The sequence below is a fragment of the Rutidosis leptorrhynchoides genome, chromosome 1 (assembly GCF_046630445.1).
Source record: "Rutidosis leptorrhynchoides isolate AG116_Rl617_1_P2 chromosome 1, CSIRO_AGI_Rlap_v1, whole genome shotgun sequence".
NCBI classification, from domain to species: domain Eukaryota; kingdom Viridiplantae; phylum Streptophyta; class Magnoliopsida; order Asterales; family Asteraceae; genus Rutidosis; species Rutidosis leptorrhynchoides.
In genome coordinates, this window is record NC_092333.1 from 551,423,315 (window position 1) to 551,434,222 (window position 10,908).

Here is a 10,908-nt window from a genome sequence, read left to right on the forward strand (position 1 = left end):
TAATTAAATAGTAACACTTAATAACACTAAGTATATTATCATACAACTTTTCTCGAAAACCGTCACTGTTAATATAGTTTGCTATATTAATAAACCAACTTTATGTCTATTAGACATTACCTAATCGAACATTACATCTCTAGGTTGAGATCTTCGCTTACACACTCCATTCTTACTATTTGCGTGGATTTGCTTGCTTGCTATTAAGGTGAACTTCATAGCCCCACTTTTTAACTATCTTTATATACTTATTTTAAATTTTGGGGTGAGACACATGCTTGCTTTTAAACTGTTTTACGCTTAGACGCAAGTACTCAAACTTTATTTTGATTAGTTCAAACTGTTGCTAACATGCTTTGATTCATGCTTAATCCCTACCATGATATCGTTAATTGCTACGTATAAAGGCAAGCTTAGTTATTGTGATAGCGCTATTGAGGGTGACGTCTCTATCCGGATGACCGCTGGTCAATTGATACATAATAATGATGAACGACACGAACGTGATGTGTTTAGGGTAACTAATGGTTAGTATCGATATCATATACACCAGCACTACTTTCGAACTGATTAAACCGCTTACTTAAATCTTGGGGTCTAAAACTTGTTATAACTATTAAACCTATGTTGTTCACTCAACCTTTTTGGTTGACTCTTTAAGCATGTTTTGTGTCAGGTGAAGATTGCTAAAGATTATTTGCTATTTGGACTTTGCTGCTTTTGGAGTCCGCATATATACATTCATATTATTGCATTAGAACATTATAGTATACAATTGTAATGACTTAATACTTACCGCTGCTTTAATACATTGATTATCAAATAAAGCGTCTCATATAGAGTCGTTCTCGTTTATACATACTTGTGTTGTGATATTGTGAAGTCATATTTCCCCGGCCCTTTTTGGGGGTATGACAGAGTGGTATCAGAGCAGGTTGTTATAGAGAACTAGGATTGCATAATATGTGTGCCTTATGTGTTAGTTAGGTGCCTTAGCAATCTATAGGACTATAACCTTTCCTGCCTTAGTTTGAAGTGTAATCCTCATATCTATGCTTGCCTTACTATGCTCTCCTTATATCTTTGCCATCATACCGTGCCTTAGAATCTAGTTAGTACTCCTTCTTTAGGATGCCTTGTCATCACCCAGTCATCGTATTGGACACCGAAGGATTCGACACTAAAGGATCTACCCGCACGCCCAATTACTCGCTTGTTTCACCATCATTATCACTAACTAACCCATATTACCTTTTCTTATCCATTGGTGTTGCTACCTAGTGCACCATAAACTCTTCAACTAATACTATTTTTTGTGTATTGAAGATCAATGACAACTCGCGGTGCTAACGCTCTTCCCAATGTTACTTTGACTCCTGAACAATTTCAATAACTGCTTGCTGCCGCCCAAGGCAACAATAATCAAGGAAACAACCAAGGAAACCCACCTACATCATGCACCTACAAGGAGTTTATGAACTGTAAGCCTCCATCCTTCAATGGGAATGAGGAAGCAGTTGAGCTAACTCGTTGGTTCGAAAAACTCGAATCAATCTTTCGCATTTGTAACTGCGCGGAGGTCGACCGAGTGAAGTATGCCACTCATACACTAAGTGGTCTTGCTTTGACTTGGTGGAATGCTTATACCCAAACTATAGGGCTAGATGCTGCTAATGCTATTCCATGGGCTGTTGTGAAAAGAATGATGACGGATAAGTTTTGCCCAAGGAACCAAATTCAAAAGCTAGAGGTTGAGTTTTGGGAATTGAAGGTCATTGGTACTAACATTGAAGCTTATACCAACAGGTTTATAGAGTTGGTTACTCTGTGCCCGGATATGGTACCAACTGAACAAAAAAAGATCGAGCGATACATAGAAGATCTTCCTGATGAGATTCAAGAAAACGTAATTGCTGCTAGTAAGGAGACTTTAGATGCAGTGATACTTATGTCTCAAAACTTGATGATGGCTAAGAGGAGAAAGGCCGCGGCTAATAAACAAGCCAGGGCTAAGACTAGTGAATGCAAAAGGAAGAATGAGCCTACTCAGGAATCAAACCTTGGTTCGAATAAGAAGGTTGCTGAAAATTCAAGAGGAGGTTATTTAGGGAACCAACCTTATTGTAATCCCTGTGAGAAACACCATTCTGGGTGGTGCAAGGCTGAGTGCACTAAGTGTAAGAAGATTGGTCATATAGCCAAGACTTGTAGGGTTGCAGTTCCTTCGACCAATACACCTGCAAGAAAAGCCAACGCAGTCGTTCCTACATGCTATGACTATGGAGAAAAAGGGCATTATCGCAACCAGTGTCCAAAGAAAAAGGATAACACAGGAAATGCTAAAGGTCGAGCGTTTGGGATGACTGCCGAGGAAGCTCGGGGCAATGAGGAAGAAGGGGAAGAGGCACAATGAAGAGTTTTTGACAACTACAAGAGTCAATTAAATTTTCATAGTATTCTTTGTGTTACCGTTTAGTACTTCTATAGTTTGAAAGATTTCGTTAAGTTTCTGTAATACTCTAGTTATTTTCTTTTAATGGATGATGTTATTTTCTTTTCTTTCATTTTCCATTCACCTCGATGAAGATGAATATTGAGTGGATGACATAGTAGTAACCTTATGGAGTGATAAAAGTATAATTTAGAATAACATAATGACACTTGATCAACGTCATTATATTATGATAAGTCATACAGAAATCCTAATGGATCATGATGGGAATAAGATTTGATCAACCTTAGGACCATTGTGTACCATTACATACTCCTTATCACTATATTGTCAACTAAAAATATCAACCCTAGATATTATATATCTTTTACTTATCAATTATCCACGCCCGAAGCTGTACCTATTGCATAGGTTCCATACCGCTTAGATCCATTCGAAATGAAGGAAACATTCAATCAACTCCAATAAGTTTTTGAAAAGGGTTTCATTCATCTTAGCTTGCCTCCATGAGGAGTACCCGTTCTTTTCATTAAGAAAGGTGGCACGTCGAGAATGTGTATTAATTGCCGAGAACTCAACAAGCTAACCATCAAGAATCGTTATCCATTCCCGCTTATTTATGACCTGTTTGACCAACTGCAAGGGTCAAGTATCTATTCGAAAATTGATCTTAGGTCGGGTTATCATTAATTGAGAGTCAAGGAAACCAATGTTTCTAAGACTACTTTCCTAACTCGTTATAGACACTATAAGTTTCTTGTCATGTCTTTTGGCTTAACCCATGCTCCTGCTGTATTCATGGATCTTATGAACCGTGTATGCAAACCTTATCATGATAAATTCGTAACTGTTTTCATTGATGACATCTTAATCAATTCCAAGAGCGAGAAAGAGCATGAGCAACATCTGCAATTGATTCTAGAGCTCTTAAAGAAGGAACAACTATATGCCAAGTTTTTCCAAGTGTGAACTTTGGCTACGAATCGTACAATTCCTTGGACATGTAGTTAATAGTGAAGGAATACATGTTGATCCTATAAAAATCACCATTAATCAGAAATTTTCAAGAACTAGTCATGGAGGAAGTCCATAAGACTAGATATTCTAATCACCTAGGCTCTTTTAGCTAAAACTTCATGCAACATCAGCTCTCACTCAAATAGATCCCCACTGTAATTAGGTGTAAACTTTGCTTTAACAAAATGTTTACTGAATGGTAATTTATAGTCCATACTTCCTGTTAATTAAAGTTCATCCATTTCCCATCTCGAATCTTAAAAAGTGTCTTGTTGACAACATACTCGTTATTCCCTTGAATGATTTTCGCATTAATTTCACTTCATCGAAAAACCTATAGAAGTTATGGATCGTGAGGTTAAACGTTTGAAACAAAACTATATTCTTGTTGTTAAGATCCGTTGGAATTCACGTAGAAGCCCCGAGTATATCTGGGAACGTGAAGACCGAATGAAGCCAAAATATCCCCATCTATTCTCAAATGTTGATGCATCCGAGAAGTCCTACTGAAACTTCGGGACGAAGTTTAAATTAACGGGGAGGTACTATAACAACCCTCACTTTTCCCTTATGAATTTACCAAGTTGTCCTTAGGGTTCAACGTCATATTCTGTGCATCATCATTAGGGTTGTTATCCATTTCGACAAACGAACATTTATGCTTTCATTAAATGTTCGTAAGTATTGTTAAAACCCTAATAATATATAAAAATCCTAAACTTAACCCTATACATTAAATACGAAACCCTAATAGCATTTAATATTGAATATTAATCCTAACCCTAATACTAAATAAATAATATAAGTAATAAATTAAAATGTGACAATATTAATAAGATTTAAACAAATAAGAAGTTATGTAAACTAATTGGAACTAGATAAAATTAATAAAAGTTAGGGACAAATATATAAATAAAATGTAATTTAAATAAATGTAACCCTAGTAATTATAATAATAATAATAATAATAATAATAATAATAATAATAATAATAATAATAATAATAATAATAATAATAATAATAAAATATATAAAATATGTAAATAAATACATAAGAGCCGTATAAAAAAAAATAATATGTAAATACATGAAATAATAGAAAACAAATCGGCTGGTGTATGCAGCAAATAATTTACTTAGTCACCAAGTTTTCACAATCCTTGTTTAACCATAATTAGTGTTCTTGTTCTCCAAGTAGTCTAATGTTATTAGGAAACCTACAAGTCCTATATAAACCTCGTGAATTTCCAGATTTATCACCACAATTAAACCTGCAATTCTGTCGACTGATTTACCTGCTTTCCCTCTAAATATTGTCGACTATTCCCTGCTATTTCCCTCAATTTTCTGTCGGCTAATAACCTGCAACACAGCCTGCTTTCAGTTGATTTAAAACTCTCATCAAAACCCTTCCCATTAAACCCTCCATCAACGATTAAAAGCCATTCATCCAGCCTGTCCAAATTCGCCAAGAAACCTACTGTATATCTCCTGTCTTCTGTCGAACCAAACAGCCAAGGAAAAACTCAAGTAAGTTCCTTCTGTTTATGCTGAGTTATTCGATATCTTTTACAGACCCAAGATCACTTATTGTTCTGCTTGTTGCTGTGTTTATTTTCTGTTTCTGTTGCTGCTAATCGTGATCAAAATCAGTCCAAGTTTCTGTTGTTTCTGTCGTGATCATTCAGACCCAAAAGACCTTAATTTGGGTCGATTGTTGCTGCTGTTGTTTCCTGTCTGTTTTCGCATCCCAATCAGCTTCCATTCTCGATCTCTAGCTTAAGGTATACCTAATATACCATGGTTCAATCCTACATTAATTCTTTTAAGTTTATTGTTATAAGTGTTAAGATTAAGTAATGAAAAAAAAAATTTGATGTTGTAAGGATAGTTATAATGAACAATGTTCATAGTTATAAACCAAGTTAAAAGTATCATATTAAAAGTTATTATGTATGAACTTGATAAAGTATTATGCTTAATAAAAAGTGAAGGTTATGAACAATTAGTAAATTTATAATTTATGTAAGTGAATCAAGGATGAAAGATAAAAGTCTATGATTTTATGTTGAGTTTAGATGTAACCTATAATGAATAATGATAAGATTATGATCAAGTATTATAATTAGTTATGATTTTATGAGGTAACTTGTAAGTGAATAAAGATTTTGAATGTGAAGTATGATCATAAAAGTATTTAGGTTATGTTAAAAGTTATGACGATAATGATAGGAATATGATTATGATTTATGTGGAGTAATAAGGTAAAAGTATATTTTAAAGGGTGATTAAAAAGTAATAACATGTATGATTATGGTGATGATGATTAGGGTTAATGAATGTAACTATTAATTGTGAAGAAAAGTTATGATTTTATGTGAAGAGTTATGAATTAGTTAGTAAAGGTAGATAAAGATTATGAATTGGCTAGAAAGACACTAGTTATTAAGTTACAAACTTATGATTTTATGTCAAATTATAAAGATTGTGATTAAGATTTAGGTTATGATCATGGTGTACGTGCATGCATGCATGCATACGTACATGTGTGCATGTATACACTGTATGTATATGTGTGTGTGTATATGTAAATATATGCATACGTGTATATGTATGTGTATATAAGTATGTATATGTACGTGTGAATGTATGTATGAATGTTCATTATGTAGGTTAATAAGATAGTAAACCTAATAATAATAATAATAAGAAGTAATAAGTATATGTACCATCCTACACTTATATATATGTAACATATACACCTACTAAATATATATACATATCATATAGTTATAAATACATACATGTATGATAATAATAAAGAATATATGTATGTATCACATAGATATAATTATATACATAACATATAATGATAACTTACTCAATAGTTGAATAATTAAAGATTAATAATACTATAACTAGTATAACCTATACACCTAATTAAATAGTAACACTTAATAACACTAAGTATATTATCATACAACTTTTCTCGAAAACCGTCACTGTTAATATAGTTTGCTATATTAATAAACCAACTTTATGTCTATTAGACATTACCTAATCGAACATTACATCTCTAGGTTGAGATCTCCGCTTACACACTCCATTCTTACTATTTGCGTGGATTTGCTTGCTTGCTATTAAGGTGAACTTCATAGCCCCACTTTTTAACTATCTTTATATACTTATTTTAAATTTTGGGGTGAGACACATGCTTGCTTTTAAACTGTTTTACGCTTAGACGCAAGTACTCAAACTTTATTTTGATTAGTTCAAACTGTTGCTAACATGCTTTGATTCATGCTTAATCCCTACCATGATATCGTTAATTGCTACGTATAAAGGCAAGCTTAGTTATTGTGATAGCACTATTGAGGGTGACGTCTCTATCCGGATGACCTCTGGTCAATTGATACATAATAACGATGAACGACACGAACGTGATGTGTTTAGGGTAACTAATGGTTAGTATCGATATCATATACACCAGCACTACTTCCGAACTGATTAAACCGCTTACTTAAATCTTGGGGTCTAAAACTTGTTATAACTATTAAACCTATGTTGTTCACTCAACCTTTTTGGTTGACTCTTTAAGCATGTTTTGTGTCAGGTGAAGATTGCTAAAGATTATTTGCTATTTGGACTTTGCTGCTTTTGGAGTCCGCATATATACATTCATATTATTGCATTAGAACATTATAGTATACAATTGTAATGACTTAATACTTACCGCTGCTTTAATACATTGATTATCAAATAAAGCGTCTCATATAGAGTCGTTCTCGTTTATACATACTTGTGTTGTGATATTGTGAAGTCATATTTCCCCGGCTCTTTTTGGGGGTATGACACATTTCGTCCTACCCTCCAAATTATCACCTACTCAAAAAAGAAAGAAAGTTATTACATTGGTCTTGTCGCCAAGTTCCTCAGTTGTGCATGGGTTACGGTTAGAAGTTACATTTGTCTTAGTAATAGTTTTTGATATTCACCACTTAATGTATTCACAAGCATTAATATTTTACATAATTCGGAATTTTTTTTGTATGTATGAACATTGTGTGCTTATATCGTAAGTCACATATGCATGTTATTAGGTCCATGTGGATATCTCGTCACAAGATAAAGTTCGATGGTACTTTCGAGCAGTATAAAGCTCGACTTGTTGGAGATGGGCAAGCTCAACAGCTCGGTATCGAATGTCACGAAACTTTTATTCCGGTTGTTAAACCTGTTATCATCCAGACAGTCCTTAGCATTACCATCTCTAACTCTTGGACCAATCATCAACTCGATGTCAAAAATATTTTTTTACATGGCAATCTTAATGAAACGGAATATATGCACCAACCTACAAGTTTCAAAGATCGCACTCGCCCAAATCACGTATGATTGCTCAAACGTTGCCTCTATGGTTTGAAACAAGCACCATGCGCGTGGTACCAACGCTTTGCTGATTATGTATTCACCATTGGGTTCACGCATAGCAAGTGTGACCATTCGCTTTTTGTTTATCACCATGGCACGCACGTTGCTTATTAATTATCATATGTCGACGACATTGTTTTAGACACCTCATCGGATACATTGCGTGATTACCTAATGGCTAAGTTAGCAAGCGAATTTTCCATGAAAGATTTAGGTCCTTTGAGTTCATTTTTAGGTATATATGTTAAACTTTGTACGAACGAACTGTTTCTAGATCAATTTACCTATGCAAGAAATATTATTCAACGTACAGGTATGATTTCATACAACCCCGTAGCAACTCCCGTTGACACAAATGGCAAACAAAGTGCCTACCTTGGGTAATGCATACCCCGATCCCACATACTTTCGGAGTCTAGCAGGAGCACTTCAATACCTTATTTTTACAAGGTCGGATATTCCGTATGTTGTTCAGCAAGTTTGCATACACATGCCTGCTCCACATGATGCTCATATGCTTGCACTCAGGCGCATTATTTGATACCTACGGGGCACCATCTCTCTCAGTTTGTTTATCCCGAAGAATTCTTGTCATTCACATGTGTCGTATACCGAAGCAGATTGGGCGGGTTGTCCTGACACTCGCCGTTCCACATCGAGATATTGTATTTATTTAGGCGACAACTTAATATCTTGGTCGTCAACACGACAACCAACCGTGTCTAGATCAAGCACCGAAGCCAAATATCGCGGAGTTGCTAATGTTGTCGTTGAATCATGTTGTTTACGAAATCTGCTGTTTGAACTCATGTATCCTATCATGGAAGCCACAACTATTCTCTACGACAATGTCAGTACCATATATTTATCAGGTAATTCAGTACAACCCCAAATAACCAAACACATCGAACTGGATATACATTTTGTACCAGAAAAAGTCTCTCGTGGTCAAGTCCGGATATTACATGTTCACGCTTGCAAATCGCAGACATCTCCACCAAAGGATTACCACCGTTATTATTTGAAGAATTTAGATCCAGTCTCTACATTCGCAAAGCGATAGCTTCAACTATGAAGGAGTAATGGTCACCAAAAGTCAATAATTATATATAGGATATATATATATATATATATATATATATATATATATATATATATATATATATATATATATCAATGTTGTTGTTGAGCTGTATATTACGATTAGTATCGTCATAGTTATCGTACGTGTCTTTCTCTAAAATAGGAGAAAGTTTATTATTGTTAACACAAATAGGAGATATGCATTGTATTATATACACATGTTTACTGTTAATGAAAATGGCAAGGAATTATATACTCTTTGGGTATCAGCCTCAAACTAACGATCCCACCTCCTTTTTTTTCTTTTCCTTACCGCACAAAAAAAAAAAGAACCCTTGAAATTTACCGTCCACCAGTCAAATTCTACGACAAGGTCTTATTCTCTTTTTAATTCTAGTACTCGTACCAATCACCCATGTGCAAGTTATCATTATTATATAATTAGTAATTTTTTAGTGGTGCAAGACTCATTGTGGTATCTGCAAATTATTTATTTGTATAATTATATCGAACTAAATTACGTATATATTTTGTCTTAATGCTATCATCTTCCTCCCCTACTGCTACTGATATTGAAGTTGCAATGCACACCATGAGCTCAACCCCCCCCCCCCCCCCCCCCCCCCCCCCCCCCCCCAAACTAGTACCTTGATACGGGAGCAACATCACACATGGCAGGGTCTCACGGTAACTTCACGACTTATTATCCTTCAAATGTCTCTAAATGTATTATTGTTGGTAATGGTCACTGCTTATCTATTAGTGGTTATGGACATACCTATTAGGAAGGAATTTCGTTTGGATGCCGCAGACAGAGGAGGCCTTCCAAGAAATGAAAGCCCTTATAAGAACGCTGCTAACGCTAACCGCCCCGATGTCGGTAGTGATGTCGTTCCTACCCTTGTAATGTCTTATGGGTATTGATTAATTGAATAAAAGTTTCAGTTTTCAGGAGAAACTATGACAGTATACTTGACAGCGGGAGCTGAAGCAATCAGTTCGGTATTGATTGCGGAGTGTGGTGGAAGGAAAATGTCGATCTATTTTATCAGTAAAGTATTGCATAATGGGGAAGTAAATTACAACCCAATGGAGGAACTAGTTCTGGCTCTAGTGCATACAGCGCGGCGTTTGAAACGTTATTTCCAAGTGCACCCTGTTTTAGTTCTGACCGACACGCCTATAAAACATGTTCATGAAAATCGAAGCAATGATCGCGTTGGAGGATTATCTAAAGATTGTCATGCAGGTACTGAGCAAACGGGAAATCTCTGGTTGGTTGGTAAAGTGGGCGATTGAACGTGGAGAACACGAGATCAAGTACGCTCCCCGAAACGCTGTTAAAGGCCAAGTCATGGCGGACTTCCATGTCGAATTCATAAATGCTGCCCACCGACGCTAGTCGATCAAGCAGATGTTGGTCCTGTGACGTGTGAACTCTTCACAGCGGTGCATCTAGTGATAAAGGAGTCGACGCAGGTCTCACACTTATTGATCCAGAAGGAGAAGAGCATACATATGCCCTACGTTTCGCGGTTCCAGTCTCGAACAATGAATCAGAATACGAAGCATTATTGTCCGAGTTGCGAATTGCTCTCAAAATGGAAATTACAGCACTGCGTTTGTCGGTGGATTCACAATTGGTGACGAACCAAATGAATGGTACATTCGAAGCAAGAGACCCTGCCATGCAGAAATATTTGTAATTGACGGAGGAAATGGCAAACAGATTTGAATTGTTCTCAATCTCTCAAGTACCGAGATCACTGAACAAAAAGGTTGATGTGTTGAGCATGCTCGCGTCCTTGACCTTCAAACGTTTTGCTAAGGATGTGTGGGTCGAAGTCTTGGACCAAAAATCCACAGATGTGATACAGGTGAAACATTGTTCCGTCTCAATTTTTATTTTGTGTCATTGCAGCTAA

General features: G+C 35.7%; 1 protein-coding gene across 1 annotated transcript; it reads left to right on the forward strand.

Annotated features, from left to right (window-relative positions):
• The first annotated feature begins 9,724 nt into the window (after window positions 1-9,724).
• LOC139843548 (uncharacterized) lies at window positions 9,725-10,689 on the forward strand. The gene is made up of 3 exons (XM_071833654.1): window positions 9,725-9,886; window positions 9,929-10,257; window positions 10,431-10,689. The coding sequence occupies exons 1-3, from the start codon at window positions 9,725-9,727 to the stop codon at window positions 10,687-10,689; spliced, it is 750 nt and encodes a 249-aa protein (XP_071689755.1).
• Window positions 10,690-10,908: the final 219 nt, after the last annotated feature.

Bases quoted from the DNA above. Each gene is read 5' to 3' on its own strand.
- LOC139843548 (XM_071833654.1), top strand. From the start codon at position 9,725: ATGGTCACTGCTTATCTATTAGTGGTTATGGACATACCTATTAGGAAG. The intron at 9,887-9,928 runs GTAATGTCTTAT...TAAAAGTTTCAG, and splicing joins GTGATGTCGTTCCTACCCTT to TTTTCAGGAGAAACTATGAC. The intron at 10,258-10,430 runs GTTGGTTGGTAA...AACTCTTCACAG, and splicing joins GAGCAAACGGGAAATCTCTG to CGGTGCATCTAGTGATAAAG.